Here is a 23,139-nt window from a genome sequence, read left to right on the forward strand (position 1 = left end):
ACACACACACCTGACAACACACCCACACACACACTCCTCGACACATACACCCTCACGCACACACACCTCAACACGCGCACGCACACACACATCTCGACAACACACACATCAACAACACACGCACTTACCTCGACACACACACACACAAACGCACATGCACTCACCTCAAAACACGCCGCGCACACACACACACACACACACTCACTCACCTCGACACACACACGCACACAGCCCTCGACACACATACACCCCTCGACATACACACGCACACACCCCTCGACACACACATACATACACACAGACACACACACACCTCGACACACACACACACAAAAACACACACTCACCTCGACACACACACACAAACGCACACACACACCTCGACACAGCCACACAGACACACAGACACAGACACACACACACACACACACACACACACACGCACACACACCTTGTCACGCACATACACACACACACACACACATACAACTTGACATACACACCCTCATATACACACAGACACATACACCTTGACACACACAAACACACACTCTCTCTCCTCTCCACAAAGACACACACACACATACACACACAGTCCTCTCCATACACAAACTCACACTGTCACTCCTCTCTACACAGGCACACACACACACACACACACACACACATACATACTTCGACAACACACACACACACACACACACACACACACACACACACACACACACACACACACACGCTCTCACCTCAAAACACACACACACCTTTGACAACACACACACACACACACACACACACACACGCTCTCACCTCAAAACACACACACACCTTTGACAACACACACACACACACTCTCACCTCATCTCACACACACACTTACATCAACACACACACTCACCAGCGAACACACACTCACCTCGACACACACACAAAGACACACACACACCCCTCGACACACACTCACCTTGACACACACACACACACACACACACACACACACACACTCACGTCAACACACACACACACACACCCCTCAACACACACACAACCCCTTGACACACATACACACACACACACCCCTCGACACACACACACTCCTCGACGCACACACATGTACACACACACTCACATTGACACACACACACACAAACACAAACCTTGACATATACACCCACACACACACACACACACACACACACACACACACACACACACACACCTCAACACGTGCATGCACACACACATCTCGACAACACACACATCAACAACACACACACTTACCTCGACACACACACACAAACGCACATGCACTCACCTCAAAACACGCCGCGCGCACACACACACACACACACACACTCACACACTCACCTCGACACACACACGCACACAGCCCTCGACACACACACACCCCTCGACACACACATACATACACACAGACACACACACACCTCGACACACACACACACAAAAACACACACTCACCTCGACACACACACACAAACGCACACACACACCTCGACACAGCCACACACACACACACACACACACACACACACACACACACCTTGACACGCACATGCACACACACACACATACACCTTGACATACACACCCTCATATACACACAGACACATACACCTTGACACACACAAACACACTCTCTCTCCTCTCCACAAAGACACACACACACATACACACACAGTCCTCTCCACACACAAACTCACACTCTCACTCCTCTCTACACAGGCACACACACACACACACACACACACACACACACACACACACGCTCTCACCTCAACACACACACACACCTTTGACAACACACACACACACACTCTCACCTCAACACACACACACACACTTACATCAACACACACACTCACCAACGAACACACACTCACCTCGACACACACACAAAGACACACACACACCCCTCGACACACACTCACCTTGACACACACACACACACACACACACACACACACACACACAGACACACACTCCCGTTTACACACACACACACACACACACACACACACACACACACACCCCTCAACACACACACAACCCCTTGACACACATACACACACACACACACCCCTCGACACACACACACCCCTCGACGCACACACATGTACACACACACTCACATTGACACACACACACACACACACACACACACACCTCGACAAACACACACATACATCCACACACACACCCCGGCACACACACACACACATCTTGACACGCACACACACACACATACACCTTGACATACACATCCTCATATACACACAGACACATACACATTGACACACACAAACACACACTCTCTCTCCTCTCTACACAGGCACACACACACACACACACACACACACACACACACACACACACACACACTTCAACAACATACACATGCTCTAACCTCAACACACACACACACACACACACGCTCACCTCAACACACACACACACACACACACTTACATCAACACACACACTCACCAACGAACGCACACGCACCTCGACACACACACAAAGACACACACACGCCCCTTGACACACACACAGATACACACTCACGTCAACACACACACACACACACACACACACACACACCTCAACACACACACACACACCCCTCGACACACACACACCCCTCAACGCACACACATGTACATACACACACACTCACATTGACACACACACACAAACACACAGCTTGACATATACACCCACCCACCCCCACCCACACACACACACACACACACACACACACACACACACACCCCTCGACAACACACACACACCTGACAACACACCCACACACACACTCCTCGACACATACACCCTCACGCACACACATGCACACACACCTCAACACGCGCACGCACACACACATCTCGACAACACACACATCAACAACACACGCACTTACCTCGACACCCACACACACAAACGCACATGCACTCACCTCAAAACACGCCGCGCACACACACACACACACACACACACACACACACACACACACTCACGCACTCACCTCGACACACACACGCACACAGCCCTCGACACACACACACCCCTCGACATACACACGCACACACCCCTCGACACACACATACATACACACAGACACACACACACCTCGACACACACACACACACAAACACACACTCACCTCGACACACACACAGAAACGCACACACACACCTCGACACAGCCACACAGACACACAGACACACACACACACACACACACACACACACACCTTGACACGCACATACACACACACACATACAACTTGACATACACACCCTCATATACACACAGACACATACACCTTGACACACACAAACACACACTCTCTCTCCTCTCCACAAAGACACACACACACATACACACACAGTCCTCTCCATACACAAACTCACACTGTCACTCCTCTCTACACAGGCACACACACACACACACACACACACACACACACACACACACATACATACTTCGACAACACACACACACACACACACACGCTCTCACCTCAAAACACACACACACCTTTGACAACACACACACACACTCTCACCTCATCTCACACACACACTTACATCAACACACACACTCACCAGCGAACACACACTCACCTCGACACACACACAAAGATACACACACACCCCTCGACACACACTCACCTTGATACACACACACAAACACACACACTCAGACACACACTCACGTCAACACACACACACACACACACACAACCCCTTGACACACATACACACACACACACCCCTCGACACACACACACCCCTCGACGCACACACATGTACACACACACTCACATTGACACACACACACACAAACACAAACCTTGACATATACACCCACACACACACACACACACACACACACACACCTCAACACGTGCATGCACACACACATCTCGACAACACACCCATCAACAACACACACACTTACCTCGACACACACACACAAACGCACATGCACTCACCTCAAAACACGCCGCGCGCACACACACACACACACACACACACACACACACACACACACACACACTCACACACTCACCTCGACACACACACGCACACAGCCCTCGACACACACACACCCCTCGACATACACATACATACACACAGACACACACACACCTCGACACACACACACACAAAAACCCACACTCACCTCGACACACACACACAAACGCACACACACACCTCGACACAGCCACACACACACACACACACACACACACACACACCTTGACACGCACATGCACACACACACACATACACCTTGACATACACACCCTCATATACACACAGACACATACACCTTGACACACACAAACACACACTCTCTCTCCTCTCCACAAAGACACACACACACACACACACACACACACAGTCCTCTCCACACACAAACTCACACTCTCACTCCTCTCTACACAGGCACACACACACACACACACACACACACACACACACACACACACATACTTCGACAACACACACACACACACACACACATACACCTTGACATACACACCCTCATATACACACAGACACATACACCTTGACACACACAAACTCACACTCTCACTCCTCTCTACACAGGCACACACACACACACACACACACACACACACACACGCTCTCACCTCAACACACACACACACCTTTGACAACACACACACACACACTCTCACCTCAACACACACACACTTACATCAACACACACACTCACCAACGAACACACACTCACCTCGACACACACACAAAGACACACACACACCCCTCGACACACACTCACCTTGACACACACACACACACACAGACACACACTCACGTTTACACACACACACACACACACACCCCTCAACACACACACAACCCCTTGACACACATACACACACACACACTCCTCGACACACACACACCCCTCGACGCACACACATGTACACACACACTCACATTGACACACACACACACAAACACAAACCTTGACATATACACACACACACACCTCAACACGTGCATGCACACACACATCTCGACAACACACACATCAACAACACACACACTTACCTCGACACACACACACAAACGCACATGCACTCACCTCAAAACACGCACACACACTCACACACTCACCTCGACACACACACAGCCCTCGACACACACACACACACACACACACCCCTTGACACACACACACACACACACACACACCTTGACACAGCCACACAGACACACACACTCACCTTGAAGCACACACACTCACTTCGATACACACACACCTCAACAACACACACACACAAACCTCAACAACACACACACACACACACACAGAGTCACACACACACACACACACCCACACCTCGACAAACACGCACAGACATCCGCACACACACACCCCGACACACACCCACACACACTCACACCCCGACACACACACACACACACACACACACACACACACACACACACCTTGACACGCACACACACACACACACACACACACACACACACATACACCTTGACATACACAGGCACATACACCTTGACACACACAAACACACTCTCTCTCTCCTCTCCACACACACACACGCACATACACACACACACACACACACACACACACACACACACACACACACACACACACACACAGACACGCACACACATTCTTCGACAACACACACACACACTTCGCCAACACACACGCACACACACGGTCTCTCCTCAACACACACACACACACACACCCCACGACACACACACACACACACACACACACCCCACGACACACACACACACACCCCCCTCGACACACACATACATACACACAGACACACACACACACTCACCTCGACTCACATACACACACAAATGCACACACACATAAACGCACACACACACCTCGACACAGCCACACAGATACGCAGACACACACACACACGCACACCCACACACACACTCACCTTGAAGCACACACACTCACCTCGATACACAGACACAGTCAGCAGCAATCAGTGCACGAGATGGACATTCTGCTATCCAGCACAGTGACATATCAATCTCACATTCCAGCATGCGCCAGCTGCCTGCCCCACAAACATACTGTAGGAATTTTCAGCCAAACAACCATGTTTCAAAGTATGTGGGTGTCGTCCTACATTGAGGCAAAACAACTGCTGTTCGGTAAGGAGCCCTTATACCGTCATTCAAGGGCAGATTGTACACTCAGTCCAGAACATTGAAAAGATACATTCGCAATTTTGGGGGCTGAACTGCTGGTTTGCCAAACTCTGCCTATTTTGAATGTTATTTGTAAATTGTTCCCTAAGTGCCAATAACATTGTTTACCAAGCTGCTGACAATATCTGACTGCATTTACTCATCTGAGCTGACCGAAGATGAGATTCGGTTATTGAGTTGACAGAATGCTGTGAAATATGTCAATTATATGACTTACCAAAGCCACAGTATTTTCAAATGATGTTTTTCAGTAGCTTTCAAAAGGCCATATGACAGGAACAATTTTCTCACATCATCTATTTCCTGTACAACAGGGGACGTGTTAGAAAAGGAAATGTGTGCAGTGTGCATTCTGAGATTTCTTAAAACCAGGAAGCTCTGACTGAAGTTTCATTCAGTTGCTTCCTAGAGGGTGTTCTCCGTTTCAGCTTCCTGGTGATGATGCTGAAGTGAACAACCACTCACCTTCTGCATCTCAGGGCTCTCTTTATTCTTGTTAAACCACTGATGCTTGGGGACAATTTCAAATTTCCGTTCCATGTTTTCATTCTTTTCATCATCACTGCGGCTTTGTGTCTCAGTACTCATGTCGACAGCTGTGTGGCTGTAAATACAAATGTGACAGTGAATCCATGGGAGACTTGTCCTTGTTGCTCAGGTCAAACTGTATCTTTCCTGCAATTACACTGTTGACTCTCTTCAGGCTTCTATCACACTTGCAATGATGAGACTGCCTTAATTTAATTCACGATTACAATCTTGACTATGATGCATTATCCCTATCTCAATCACTCATTGTCCGTTACTGATACATTCACCTCGGCTGTCCCTCCTTTGTGGCCAATTTCATTATGTCACACTTTCATGACTCCATCTCCCTCAGGCCCAATACAGTCCACATGTCTTCTACAATGGCTTTTCCTTACCCACTCAAGATCATAAGAAATAGGAGACAGGAATGGGCGATGCGGCCCATTGAGCCTGCTCCACAATTCCATAGGACCAGAGCTGATCTGTTTGTGGCATTAGCTCCATGCTGCAGCCTGCTCAGTAACCTTTGACTCCCTTGCATATCGAAAATCTGTATCAACTGAGCCTTGAATATATTCATAGACTCTACTGCGCTCCGTGGAACAGAATTCAAAATAGCGGTCTGAGAGAAGAAATTCAAACCCATCCAGGTCATAAAAAGGAGCAACTTTGTTGTTAAATTGCACCCTGCTCTCCACCCCACCATCATTCTAGATTTTAGACACACTTCCCTCAGAGGGTTGTGAATCTGTGGAACTCACTGCCTCAGACTGCAGAGGAGGCAGAATCGATCAACAGGCTCAAAAAAGAAACTGATATGTTTCTGGTGATATCGGGATAAAAAGGGAGCAGTCAGGAAAGTGTACATGAGAATCAAAAACAGATATTGCGGGAAAAGCTCAGCAAGTCTGGCAGGATCTGTGGAGAGAAATCAGAGTTAATGTTTCGGGTCGAGTGACCCTTCCTCAGTACAGCGTCTGCAGTTCTTTCGGTTTTTATAAAGTGGAGTTGAGACCAGAATAAGATCAGCCATGTTCATGTTAAATGGCAGAGTGGGCTCAAAGTGCTGGATTGCCTGCTCCTGCTCCTAATTCCCATGTTTCTATTCCCCCACAATAGGAAATAGAACATAAAACATAGAACAAAGAACAGTACAGCACAGACCAGGCCCTTCAGCCCACGATGTTGTGCCGACCATTGATCCTCATGTATGCACCCTCAAATTTCTGTGACCATATGCATGTCCAGCAGTCTCTTAAATGACCCCAATGACCTTGCTTCCACAACTGAAATGTTCTCCCCGCACCTGCCCTGTCAAGTCCTCTCAGGATCTTGTATCGATGAATAAAATCAAATCTTGTTTGAAACTCAAAGGGGTATAAGTCCATGTTGCTCAATCCTTCCTCACAAGACAGCCCCTTTGTCCTAGAATCAGCCTTGTGAACCATCCCTGAACTGTTTGATACACAAGTGTATCACTCCTTTATGTAAGGAGACCAAATTTTATCGAATATCTTTTGGAATTTCAAGTGCACTACATCTATTGGTTTCCCATTATCCATCCAGCTTGGTATATTCTCAACAAAAAACTATAACCCTAATTTTCAGGCCCAACTTTCCTTCTTAAAACTGTTGGCTCTGCCTGACTATAATACGAAGCTATCACCCAGAATATCATTGTCGAAATCCACAGGATGCTCACTTATTTCTCATCTCCTTGCTCATTTTTAGTAGCATTACTGTGAGAATAGGGGCTATAGAAGTCCTTTAGAAAGGGAAATCTAATGTCCTTACTTGGTCTGACTTACATGTGACTCCAGACCCACAAAAATGTGTTGACTCTTATCTGCCTCTGGCTGATTGGGGATGGGCAATAAATGCTGGCTTAGCCAGCAATGCTCATGACACGGGAGTGAATCTTTAAAAAATCTCTACATATATCAAAAATGCTCACCTTTACGCCAATGCTTAACTGGAGCTGAACGCCAACTAGTCCATCATCATGGTTGCGTATTTCCACCCCTAAAATACAGTCTGCTTCAGTTCTAGCACAATCATACAACCACTGGAACGCAATCCATCATTTTGTTTAAGCTTGGCCTCCAGTAATCTCCTTAATCTCCCAAATTGCATCCAAACTCCAACTCCTACAGATATCCAGTGTTAGAATCTGAACCCTGTACTAGCATTGTCATTTCAGAATCTGTGGATGCGAATTCATGCATCCAGCTACAATTTTGGAGACCATGTCCTACTCTCACTGAATGTGCCCTGGGTCCCTCATTGTTCTAAGCCTCTGGTAAAAGCATTACTGGCCACAGACACTGCTCCTGGTAGCACTGTTGGACAACAGAGAGGACCTGGTATCTGAATTGTGGGCCGCTCTCGGGACAGGATTTCAAGTCTTGGGATCTCTATTCCTGGGGTCGGCACAATGCCCGTCAGTTTAGTGCCTCATAGGCAGTCAGTCCCAATGGGCCTTCTACAATGCAGGTGGTTCCCTTTGGCTCATTGCTGTATTGGCCATATCAGTTGTAACAGGGGAATTGCAGCATTAGAGTAATGAATTTTTAGACAGAGTGTTGGTGAAGTCACAGCTGGAGGGTGGTTCACAGTTTTGAGTTGTTTGCTGAAAGGAAAATATATTTTCACTCACAGGAGTGCAACAAATTGCAGGATTTTACCGGCCCTCTGAAGAATTGCTCGGAGGTATGAGGGTTGGAAATTGACACTTCCTCATCACCATAAACTATTTCCAAAGGCAAAAACCCCACTGATCAGACAGGCAGCCAATTATTTCAAGTACTTGCAGTTTAGAGTCTGCCCCCTGCTTTGTAGGAGATTACCATTGATATTTAGGCAGTCTCCTAATGATTTCCTCGAGGGGACTTTCAAGATGTTCAAAGGCTGGTGCAGGAGCATCTTACCAACAGTGACAGCCCCTGTAATTCTAGCGCTACAGTTGGAGGTTTTGACCCTCGCTGAGGACACAGCCCATGAAGAAAGTGTCTTCCCAGCACTTTGATGGCATTTCAACGTGAAAGTACTCTCCGCCTTCTCGCAGCCTCAACTACGGCCACATCCGCCAATGGTGTTATAGATGCTGCTAAAATAATTGCCCATTGTTGGGATCAGCAGTTCAGAGACGCAAGCCATCATCCTCAATGGTTGCGTCCAGGATCCAGATTTCCTAACCACGTGACTACGCTGTGAAGCTTCTTAGAAATGGGTATGCTTCAATGAGGTCACATTTCACTCTTCCAACATCCAGAGGGAGACTTGGACAAACTTACATAATCCTTTATTATGGTTTAATATTCTCAACCCAAGAATGGCTTTGAGGGGATGTTCCCACTGCCTGGGTAATCTAAAACATGATTTACTTTGGTAGGAAAAGATATCGGTGATTTAGGACCAAGATGAGGAGAAATTTATTCAAAGAATTGTGAATTTTTGTAATTTTCTATCAAAGAATGTTGTCGGTGTTTTGCTATTGAGAGCATTAAAAAATAGACTCAACAGATTTTTGAGTACTATATAATTCAGGAATACGACAAAATGTAGGATTGAGGAATTGAGGTAGAGAATCAGCCTTGATCTGTTTTTGAATATAAGTAGAAACTCAAAAGCCATATGGCATATTCCAGCTGCTATTTCTTAGCCTTCCATGTTCTTATCCTTACACTTCTAATTGTGATGATACATTTAATGGAGAATGTGAGACTGAGGCACTCCCTTTACTTTACAATGCATTTTTTATACAGTTTTATAGATGGATCATGAGTTACTGTGTTATTGGCAATAAATGCTGCCCATTGTAGAGTTGAAAACTTGTTTATCATTTTTAATTAACATCACAGTTGTCAACTTGTCAAGAAATACTGATCAGAGATAATGGGAACTGCAGATGCTGGAGAATCCAAGATAACAAGGTTTCTGATGAGAGGTCTAGGCCCGAAACGTGAGCTTTTATGCTCCTAAAATGCTGCTTGGCCTGCTGTGTTCAGAAAATTTAATTTTGTTTTCAAATTGGCTCTACCAACACCTAAGAAATTTCTGATATTGATTTTTATCAGTAATTATCTGAGGTATAGATCAGGAACTTCCTCCCACATATGCTCCAGGATCTGCCACTGTCAGCTGTCGGAGATGATGTTTTTCAGAACTATGACTTATTTTGGTAGCGTCTCATTTCCTGCTGCACTTCAATTGTCAGCCTTTAACTTTTTTTTCTGGAGGCAATACCTTGCATTGGATCTGTGTTTTAAAATGCTTTGATAGCTAAGTCAAAGTTAAGAGTTTCTTGAGTGGAGATGTCACCCTCACCTACCTTTACTTCATATCGAAGATTCAGTCTAAGTGCAGTGGAATCTGCATATTGTAAGGTACAATGTTCTTTGATTCCCTATCAATTCTTGTTAGGAACATGTATTTTCCAAATCGCAATATGCCTTGGATTGATTATTGGTGGTGCCAAAAACACCACCAGGTACATTCCAAGCCACAAAAAGCTAACCAATAGCAGCAAAAAAGGCAAACAACTCAAATTTGACCTGAACTTTCGTACAGAACCACCTAATCCCACCTCCATAACAGAAACCCTCAGTGCAAGGGGATCAGTTTCTCCTATGTTCATCTATCCAGTTCACTCATGATATTGAATACCTCAAATCTCCCAGCAGTCTTCTTCTCTCCAAGGAGAACAGTCCCATCTTCTTCTATCTATCCTCATCACTGACGTTTCTCAGTCCTGAAACCATTCTTGTAAATTGCTTCAGCACTCTTTCCTATAACGTGGCGCCCAGAACGGCACATAATAGTCCAGCTGAGAGCTACCAAGTGTTTTGTACAAATTCAACATCATCTCCTTGCTCTTATTTCCCTATCAATAAAGTATTTCTTGTGACATCCCTTTCATAACAAATATTCCAAAATAAAATAGAACATGTATTTCTTTAAAGAAAATCTAAGGGAATGTGAGCACCAAGTGGAGAACAGAATTGGAGTTTACACATTTCTTCTGAATGATGAATCTTTCTTCCCACCCGTCACACTGATCAAGCACTGTAAGGGTTTAGGGTTTATAATTTTAAAGAAATTTCTTGCATTAAAAGTTATGCATTTAGGTTAACTTGAAACACTTTTGTACTTGATAATTCATATGTTTTTAGTCCTAAAAAAATACTTGTGGTTTCATCTGAATTTCTCAGTGTTCATCTCTAAAATGTTGACTAACCACATCCAGAGTGGATGGTTGACATGCCAGCTGTTATCTGCAATCCTACCTCTATGTCAATGAAATGTATGTATCCCTTGAACTTTGTAATTTTACAGTTCTACAGTCTTAGGAGATCCAACATGAGATCAGCTACACCAGCTCGGTTTTATTCAAGCATTGCAGGAAGGAAATCCATCAGAGGTCAACACAGATGTACAGTACAGTTGCCACCGCCACTTTCCAGTACTACAACGAGACCTGCATTGTGCATCAACAACACATACGAGCCGAGAGAAAATCCATCAAAAACGTCTCCGCTGCAACCTGCAGATTTATTATGAGGACTGTCTAACAAATGCAACTTCCTTTTCAAAGCAGCTCCACAAATGTTCAGGCCAAACCCCTGTGAAAATTAACCTTGAAAACTGTTCCGATGGTGGAAAAAGGCCTCCTTTTTTCGCAACATTTTAATGTTTAGTCTATAAGAGGAGGATAAAGAAAATACTTCAAAGACATTCTGAAGCTGTCTTTGAGAGGCAGAAGCAGCACTGACATTAATGGGAGGGCGTTTGCTTCTAATTGTCCAGAATGGTGACAATTTGCCCATCAAGCTGCACCATGTTTAACGTCCAAATGCCTATGATGAGACCAAGTGGCAGAGAGAAGGTAAGACAAGGGGGGAGCACTCTGTATCTGACTACCTTGTGGCGCACCCTGTTTCATGTGCTCAAAAATCCAGGGCTTGAGCATCGAACAATTTAATCAGAGAATAAACGCACAATCCTGAGTACTGATTCAGAAAAAAAAAAGGCACGGCCTTACATAAACCAGATTCAGATATGCACGTGAAGAAAACTCACAGATGCTCAGATCTCCATAAAGTTACCGGCAACAAGTGCACTGTACAGATTAACTATGTTGATTCTGCTTACTTTGTTTCAGACAAAGAGTTGGCTGTGTACCCAAAGCCCATCCCATTAAAACTAAAATGTGCGTTTTTGCACATTTAATTGATGTTCGCTATGTCCTTTTTTTGTCCTGAGGCTTGAGGTAGGCAACAATGAACATAAATTTGGCAGCAATATAACATGCATAACAAAGAATATTGACTCAACACTGAGTCACTCGTAACTGAATAAGCCGACACAATGTCTCTGGCAGACATCAGTTATTAACGTTTTCTTTTGCAAGACGCATCAAATACCACAATCTTCAGAGGTTAGAATAAGCAGATATGGTACTTGAATTCAGAACTTTTTCTACGATCTCTAAAGACTCATTAGACTCCCCACGCTCGGTATTTAGTTTCAGACCATATTGATAAATTATCTTTCTTCAGTAATCATGCAGGATAATGATCTGAGGGATAACTAGCACCACGCTATGTTGTCTCTCAGTAACCGGTACACTGTTAAATGCACTGTAAAATGTCTCACAGTAAAGACAGGACAGTTCTAGCAATTCACTTTGTTACCAGAGTCCTCACACATCTGAAGTGCAGAATAGAGTTTTATGAATACTTAAAAAAGACATTGGGAGTTGTGGTGCAAAGCAAGGGTTATAGGATTGGTTACTGATTATATACCTCATCTGGTTTGCTGCCCTCAGACTTACAAGTAAAGCATACAGAGCACATGCTGGAACCTCTTACACAACTGCATTCTGATGAAGGGTCACTGGACCTGAAACGTTAAGTTGGATTTCTCTCCACAGATACTGCCAGATCTGCGGAGATTTTCCAGCAACTTTTTTGCCTCCTATGCACACATTCCTTCTTCTTCGCCACCTCAAATGCAAACTTTGCCAAGTTGCATATGCTTAATGCTCAGTTTGCTGAGTAGTCCACAACCAGCAACAACTGTCAATGTGATTGGTGAAGAGGCAAATATCAGGGTGAAGAGATATAAAATAGGCAGAGAGGAAGGAGAAGGGAAGGTTACACAGATATAGAGGAATGAAGACGAGCACTTACTCTTTCCGTCCCAGCTGAAACAAAAGACTGCAAGACTTACTTTGTACACAAAGTTCTGTTTAATTTAAACAGGAAGCGCTCGAATTTAAATATTACTGACCTTTCTTCTGGGAAAATCCCTGTTAAGATTCCTGGCCAAAACCTAAACTCTTTCTTCACTGTGCAATATGCAAGAACTTGGCTGAAGTGCTTTAGCACTTTTGCTAAATTATTAAAATGAACAATGCTGGGATTTTAAGATCATTTACATGGAACTGCTGAGCTGTGCATGACCCAAGGTAGTTTCTCTGCAATTTCGGGTGGTTGCACAAACAAGCCACAGCCCTACTTGGAGAGAGAGGGAAGTGATCAGAGTGAGGGGAGGGCCGTGTTGAAGGATGATCGAGGAAAGTGAAAGGAGAACAGGAAGGGGGCAATTTGGGAATGATAATGGTTGTATGGCAATGCAGTGAAACCAGGAGGAATCCTCCTGCAAGCCCCAGTTCCAGTAAATTCTTATTTTTGAAGCTTGATAAGCCCTGACTTGTCTATGTATGGATCACGTGTCTATGAATACATCAGCCTAAAAGGGAAAGCCTTCTTCTCCACCTCCCCCAATTTTCAAAGGAAGCCTCCAACATGGGGTCCCTGTTAGGGCCTAGTGGTTGTTTAAGGTGCAGCTAGGGGTGCCTTTTCTCTGTTTTATCAAAGTTCTAACGTGTATTGAGCACGAATAGCCAGCATCTTAGATATATGGATGCCTATTTTGGACCTGACAATGACATCTGCATTGCTTTTGAATTTCTAAGCTATTTCTATACTAGTATTTTCACAGAAAATATGTTGCTTTGACTACTCTGATGCAGATTTGGCTGTAACTACGATGAGTTGGTTGCAGTATGTCAACAATACAGAGAAATTACAAAACAGGAACAGGTCATGTCACACAATCCCTATTTTGACTTAGTTTCTGCCTTAGCCGGTAACCTGAATTTCTACCCATACGACAACATAAAAAGGCTGCTCCAGATTCTTTTTCAGTTTCCTATTCTTCTGTCTCAGTTGTTGTCACAAACATTTGGAAAATAAGTTTCTTGATCAACTTGTCAAAAGAGGTAATAATATAAATGTCGAGCTGGATGAACACAGCAGGCCAAGCAGCATCTTAGGACCACAAAAGCTGACGTTTCAGGCCTAGACCCTTTATCAGAAAAGCTTTTCTAATGAAGGGTCTTGGCCCGAAACGTCAACTTTCCTGCTCCGAAGATGCTGCTTGGCCTGCTGTGTTCATCCAGCTCCACACTTTGTTATCTCGGGTTCTCCAGCATCTACAGTACCCATTATCTCATCTTTAATATAAATGTCACAAACTATCAGAACAGCTAAAGCAGCTGGGTACATTCTTGAATGGAACGTAACTGTCAATAAAAATACAGGGTGCACAGAGTGAGGATTGAAATATATAAAGAGATCTTTTTGGGAAAATTTTAAAATTTCACAACACCAGAAATTGAAAGCAGTGATATTATCATATGCATACAAAACATATTGATAACTGATTTATTCCTACTATTTGAATAATGTTTACACATAATGGATCTATGCCTCCATTTATATGTGGGAGAGAAAAAATTGACATGATTGTGTTGAGCAGTTGTCATGTTACATTGGCAACAGTGATCATAACCAATAGCAATCGTTACAATGTGCAAGAAAAAAAACAAGCAAAATTTAACGTGGTGAACAACATTCTTTTACAGCAAAGTTGCAAAGGTACAAAGGATCAGCTTTAGGTGTGCTTTCAGAGTAGTTACACCTCTGGTAAGATCAAACTCGTCAATCACAGCATCAACCAATCAAGTTAAATTAAACCAAGAATGGTTTTGATAAGAATCTGGACAAAATTTAAATCTGTGTGGAACATAGGAGATTGCTGGTTTAGGGTGAGAAGTATAATCATGGACATTAAACATCTTCAGTAAAGGTTTTCATACCTAAAGTTCCAAAGGATCAGTACATGATGTAATGGATATTTTGAATTGTCAAATGTCAATGAATGCCTTTGAAAGAAGAGGAAATGGAGAAATTCAGAATCTCCCAAAATCCTAGTACCAGCTCATCAACCCCTGTGCATGTAGACCCCAGTAGTGAAAGAATACAGAGGTCAGTGCCTCTGCAAGTGCTATAGTTTGAAATGGAGATTTTAATTTCGCAGAAATTAATAATAAATGCAGAACATCTCTTCAACAGAGTTAGTCCCTACATCTCAATGTCTATATTAACATTTACCAGTGATAAGAACTGACTGATTAGCCATTGTTTGTGAAAGAGAGAAATACCAAAGCTTTCAGTTGTTGGTAGAATGAACTAAAAATATACTTAGAGCCAATTAGGAAACTTCCCCATTAGTTGGATATGTCAACATTTAGAGATAAAACTCAAAACATGAGTACACCTTGCAGATAAATCAATGAGAATTTATTGATTTTTTTATTGATGAATGCTTCAGTAGAAATACGTGGCTTTCTTGGCTCTAAATGATTAGGTTCATTTAAAACAAATAAATCTGTAACAATGCAGGCAAACTGCCATTCTGACAATAACGCACTAGCAAAGTATCTCATAATTAAGGAAATAAAGCCTCTTTTGTCTGGGTTGTGCATCCAGTTTTCTTTATACTGTTCTTTTGTTGTGGTTTGCTGGGCCATTTCAAAGTCAACCACATTGCCCTGGAAATTGACATAATGGGTTAGGCTCGGTAGGAGCAATGGGTTTCCTTTCCCGAAAGCTCAGTAATAAACTGGGTAGGTTTATTACAAAAACTCAGTCAGCATTACTGCTGTTGGGGTTTCATTTCCAGCTTTCTAAAATTATTTGAATTTAAACTCCCCAGCCACTTGAGTGGAATTTGAACTGATGCATTCGGTGAACATTTTGTGAACTAGATTATCAGTCCAGTAACATCACAACAATTGTACAACACCCAAGGCAGTATAGGCATAGAGTCACACAGCATGGAATGAGGCCCTTCAGCCCAACTCATCCACGCTGAATAGGTTGCCTAAATTGAACTAGTCCCTTTTGCCTACATTTGGCCTCTCTCCCTTGAAACCTTTCTTACCCATGTACCTATGCAAATATCTTTTAAAAGTTGTAATTGTAACTGTATCTACGTCTTCCTCTGGCAGTTCATTCCATATACCGCACCTCCCTCTGTGTGAAAATGTTGCCGTTCAGATCCCTTTTAAATCTTTCCCCACTCATCTTAAACTTCTGCCCTCTAGATCTGAAATCCCCCACCCTCGTAAAAGACCTTGGTTATTCACCTTATCAATGCCCTTCATAAATTTATAAACCTCTCTAAGACCACTAAACACGTCGATAATAAAATGTGAGTCTGGATGAACACAGCAGGCCCAGCAGCATCTCAGGAAGACAAAAGCTGACGTTTTCAGGCATAGACCCTTCATCAGACCCCTCTCTGATGAAGGGTCTAGGCCCAAAACGTCAGCTTTTGTGCTCCTGAGATGCTGCTTGGCCTGCTGTGTTCATCCAGCCTCACATTTTATTATCTTGGATTCTCCAGCATCTGCAGATCCCATTATCACTAAACATGTCGAATTGTGTCGTTCAACACTGATGACTTAAATTTATCATTAATTAGTACTAAAAGCCAACACTTTTTTTTCAAAGGCCATTAAAAAAACCATTACATTAAACTGTCTCTAAAGAAGAATTGGTTAAAAAATGTGAAGATTGATTATTCTGTATGTCAAACAGCATTACTATTTCCTGCCTCCGTTCTTCATTAATGCTCACAAACATACAATGGTGTTCTCTATAATCAGCTTTGTTGTATATGACCTGCCTTTTGCTCTGCACTGTACCATTAAGATTGCCCTGCGTCAACCCATAAGTACATCTTAACAAAACACTCTACTTCTCCCCTAAGTGATAAATTCTGGCCAATTACATAGCCATGAACCAAATCAGCTTCGAGCAGTGGTCTCCAATCCTTTTAAGCACAAGATCATGTTTTGAATTTAAGTGCAAGTCAGGATATACCCCTAAAAAAATGAATATCCAGTTTATTATTATGGTCATATAAATCTGAAATCAATTACATATAATTATTTACTTTTATCTTCTACTCACCAAGTTTCAGTGTGACACCTGTAACTGACATAGCCAGTGCCTTGATTCTGTGTTATAATTTGAGACAACTGGTTGTACACAATTATCAGTGAGGCCTGCACTTGGCCTTCATTGTCTTCCTTTGGGAAAACGCTGTCTCACAGAGGTATGTGGAAGCAAAGTAAGCCTTAACTTTAAAAGCCAAGGACTGCATGACTGGTTAGTTTTCTCTTTCTATGGGTCCCCAAAAATCACTGTCCCTTGATCTCACTTTTAGCTCAATATAATTCTGCACAGTCATTATCATACAACTGCTTTGTGAATCAAATACCTGACGGAATTTGGTAGACCCCTCTGCAAATGTATACCTAAAGCCATGGATTTGAGACAAAATGGCGATTAGTTCCATCACATGATCTCAATGAAACATCGAATTCTTAACGGGCTTGACAGGGTAAATGCTGAGACGATGTTTCCCTTCATGGGAGAGTCTAGGACCAGATGGCATTATCTCGAAATAACATGGTGCCAATTTAAGACTGAGATGAGGAGGATTCTTACTTTCTCTCAGACGGTTGTGAGGCTTTGGAACTCCTTGCCACAGAAAGTTGTGTGGGCGGTCCGTGTGTGAAGCTGACATAGATAGACTTTTGTTCAGTAGAGAAATCAACGGTTACATGGAAAGGGCAGGAAAGTTGTTGTTAGGAGTATCTGATCAGCCATGATCCTACTGAATGGCAGAGCAGGCTCAAGGAGCTGAATGTCCTTCTCCTGTTCCTATTTCTTATGGTCTCATCTAATTCCAAAATTGCCTGTTGAATTCCTCTGCTAGGTTCCTCAGGCACTCACACAAGTTTTCTAAGTAGAACCATTTTTCTTTCCCTTCGGTTTTTTTGCTCATATTCTCTCCAGTCTTGGGAAGTGCTGCAGAATGCAGTTTCAATTTAAATGCATTCAAAGCACTGATCATTAGTGAAATCTCAGTCCTTTCCCTGCAGAGCACATTATGTCTGCAAGGAAGCCAAAGTTGAATAAACACACATTGTTTATCCATTCAGCGAATACTTCTTTCCTAAATTTAAGATAAATTACAGTTTCAGGCATCAGATCTAAAAACCATTGCAGAAACCTCCCTCACATTAACTACCTTACACTAGGATGGAAGATTAGTTTATTGCAGGCAGCATTATGAGTAAAGATTTCAATGATACACTACTTATTCCTCTGTTTGGATGGATACCACAAAACTTACTAACCCTGCAATGATCATCTATCTGCATCAAACTGATATATGACGCATTCAGCTGACAAAACCTTTTAAGAGCATGCCTTTTTCTCTGGTGCACAGCCTCTCTAGGTGGAAGGCATGATGACTGATGTCCCCATGACAAGGCAGTGCAGGCGAGTGGGGAGATAAACTGTCAGAGACTCAGTGATCTTTGTACTGGAGACTACGGGCTTACAGGGAATGCTGCACCCAGGGAGACATTTTAACTTGTCTCACAGGCTGACAAGCTGACGTGATCAGATTGTCCACCCTTTTCACAGACAGACAAAAATCACTTTTAGACTGACTTTTCATCAGATCACTCTCACTGCTGACCACATGCCTGCTAGAATGAGTGAAGGGCAGAGCATGGCTGGAAAGGCAGCCACGTGGGTTGTCTGAGACACAGTAGACCTACATCTTCCACGTGGCATCCAGGAAAATGCTTCTGTTGCTCTTGGCTCCACCATGGAAAGTTTTAAACTGGGCACAGAAAAGGCCTTCTTGCGTTTTCTGGCTGTACCTGCCCAAGGAGCTGATACAGAATCCCTCTCCCATCTTAAGGTGATATTGGGGTCCTATTATTGTTAAAAAAATGTTGAATAAATATCAAATTGGTCCCGTATTGACCTGAAAAATCAGGCACTTTAAAATTGCAATGCAGCAAATGCCTCACACAAGACCGTTAAGATGGAGGAGCAACAGTTGGCCATTCAGCCCATCAAGTCTGTTTCACCAGTCAATGAGATCATGGCTGATCTAAATCTTCAACTCTGCTCTCCCACTTACTCCCCAGAATCCTTGATGCGCCTTTAATAAAAATAATTTCTATCTTAGCCTTTCTTATTTATAATGATTCGATCTCAACAGGCCTCTGCAGTAAAGAATTCCAAATTCATAACCCTCAGAGAAGAAGTTCATCTTCATCTCTGTCTTAAATGGGTGCCTCCCTGTTCTGAGATTCTGCCCTCTGGTCCCAGACTCTCGCACAAGGGGAAACAACATTTCCACGTCTGCCCTGTAAATTCTCCAGAAGACTTGTATGTTTCGACAAGATCAACTCTCATTCTTCTATATTCTAATGAGTACAGTACAATCTACACAACCTTTCCTCATGAGACAGCCACTTCATACATGGTATCAGCCTAATGCACCTTCTCTGAACTGCCTCCAATGCAAGTTCATATTTCCTTAGATAACGACCCCAAAACTGTTCACTGTATTCCAGCCGTGGTCTAACTAGTTACTTGAATAGTTTTAGCAAAATCTCCCTACCCTAATACTCCATTTGCTTTATGACTCTGTTTTTACTGTCCTTCTATTTTGTGAAGTCAATAGTGGCTGTTACAGAACACAAAAAATATTTCCTTTCATGAACAATTGGAGATAATTTTTCCACAGTTATTAATCTGTTAACAAAATCACTTTCTCCAAAACAAAGATGTAGATTTTTCATCATTTAACTATTAGACCATCAACCACAGTGAAGGTAAAGCCTTCACTAACTTTTGTTAAAACAAAAATATTACCCTTAAAAATGATAAGGGGGCAGCAGAAAGTAGATCATTTGTGATTATTGAGAGAGATCATTTTGTGAAAAATTTTAACTGAATTTTAAGCAAAATAAAAACTACTTCCATGCTGTTTTATTCATATACAATTTTAATAAACAAGAAAAATTATTTATTAATTATAAAGGAAATCTAAATTTTATAAAGAGCTGGGTATGCATTTTGGAAGCTGTTATATAGAATTCTGAGGGGATTTCTAAATTAGCGTGGTATTTCCCCATATGATATATTTCCATGATTGTATATTTGTATTTCTTTTTGGAAAAATTAGTGACTGTCCCATGAGCTTTTATCTGGCTAGAAACCACACTGGTGAATGGAGATTGGTGCACGTGTGAGTTTAATCATACATTCTGCCTCACTCAATTTTACAAAAAATCAGGAAAGTACTTGGGCTGCAGCCGCCAGTTTCCTCTGCTCTCAGAAATGTCCCTGAATCAAATGTTACTTGAATAATAGAAAAGAGTATATCAGAATGATCTACGTTATTCATTCTTCTTTGATTATTGTGGAGGGGAATGATCCATTAGAGTCTCAAGAGATGCACTGTGCTGGTTGTGTTTATTTGCAGAAGGAAAATGCCATCCTTACCTGGTCTGACTCCAAACCCCACAGCAACTTGTTTAACTCTGAACTCTTAACTGGACAATTAGGGATGGACAATAAATGCTGCACCGGTCAGCAATGACCTCACCCCGTGAAGGAAAGAAACAAAAATTGCCAGTTTATTTTTACAAAAGGAACTTTGTTTAACTGTTCATTGCAATTTGTATGTTTTATCTCTTTGTAACTGGCTTTGAAAAATCTGTTGTTAATTTACAAAAAAATCTCCTTTCTACATCTTGTATATTTACCATGTTGCATGCTCATTTAATGAGCCATATCTGATGAAAACAATACAACAATGTCTGTTTCAATTTACATATGAACATTCGACTAGTTTTGCTCAGAGAATTGGCACAGACATGATGGGCTGAATGGCATACTTCTGTACCATAATGCATCTGTGATTGGACTTAGTGAACATATTCTTAAAATGCAGCTTTAACCCGATTCTCAACATTTTTCTACTTCTGAATATATCATCTATTATATCAAGAAGTTGCCAAGAACAACTGGAGTAGGTGGAGGGGAATACCAAACATCAATGTGCATGCATTTATTTCAAATATTTCACTTTAGAAATATCTAAAAGGAATAAATGGAAATTATTAGTCAGACATTCTTTGTGAAACTGCTTCTGTGTTCTCTGTACAGGGTGTTTTGCCAAATGATAATATCATCTCATGTGGCTCAATGTATCAAATTTCGTTCAATTTGTGCTGAGAGTTGACAGAATGGATATTGCAGTGTGTCACCTTTAATATTATATGTTGACACATCTAATGACCGTTTGACAACAAATTCGAAGCAAAGTGAGTCTGCAAGCTGTGCCATATGTATGCGGTGCGTTTGTGGATCATTTGTCCATAGAGAGCCACATACAATCCTGTGATAAATTAACATTTCAATGCTCATATCTGAAGAAACACTTTGGATACTCTGCAGAAATGAGAGTTTAATTGTTTATCTATCCAACTTGGTTGAAGTCACAAAAGTGATTTTACAACTTGTTCGGGTAGGCCTAATGGAAGTCATGAAACATGGATTTATCTTTAAACTCAAAGGAAATTGCTTTACGAAATCCCACTGCAACTGAAATGATGCTACATTTCTGACTGTGCTATAAAACCGGGGCAGCACTTATTTAAAATATAAGGCATTTGAATTTAGCTTGATCATATCTTGTTACAACCACATCAACTTTTAATCCTGGGGCACTAAAACAGGAATTTAGCCACAGAGACGACTTGAGCCTCTCAGTGGCTGAAAAAAACAGACTGACACGTGCTGAAACTGCTCCAACCATTTCTCCTTGAAAGAGGGAAATACCAGACAGGTTGTAGAAGGGTCTCTTATGAAGGGCCTAGGCCTGAAACAGCAGGCTTTGTGCTCCTGAGATGCTGCTTGGCCTGCTGTGTTCATCCAGCTTCACACTTTGTTATGTTAGGTTGTAGAAGGTGTTGATTTTTGTGAAATAAAGCAATATGGAATCAATGAATGGTCAGCATTGTTAATAGTGCTAAAATAGCTGGTAGTGACAATATATATGTAAGCTGCATATAGCTACTGATATGACAAAC

The 23,139-nt window shown here is 42.7% G+C and overlaps 1 protein-coding gene across 3 annotated transcripts in view; it reads right to left on the minus strand.

Moving 5' to 3' along the window:
- The window catches only part of tnip1 (TNFAIP3 interacting protein 1), a 74,640-nt gene that overhangs the window by 45,745 nt on the left and 5,756 nt on the right, over positions 1–23,139 (minus strand). For 2 of the 3 annotated variants that reach the window (XM_048539639.2, XM_048539648.2), the window contains one exon: positions 6,750–6,888. In XM_048539639.2, the coding sequence (XP_048395596.1) occupies positions 6,750–6,872 (123 nt within the window). In that variant the 5' untranslated portion in view covers positions 6,873–6,888. Of the gene's footprint in view, positions 1–6,501; positions 6,594–6,749; positions 6,889–23,139 lie in introns of those variants that run through there. The other variant, XM_048539674.2, reaches the window with a different exon arrangement.

Source organism: Stegostoma tigrinum, chromosome 1 (genome assembly GCF_030684315.1).
Source record: "Stegostoma tigrinum isolate sSteTig4 chromosome 1, sSteTig4.hap1, whole genome shotgun sequence".
Lineage (NCBI taxonomy): Eukaryota > Metazoa > Chordata > Chondrichthyes > Orectolobiformes > Stegostomatidae > Stegostoma > Stegostoma tigrinum.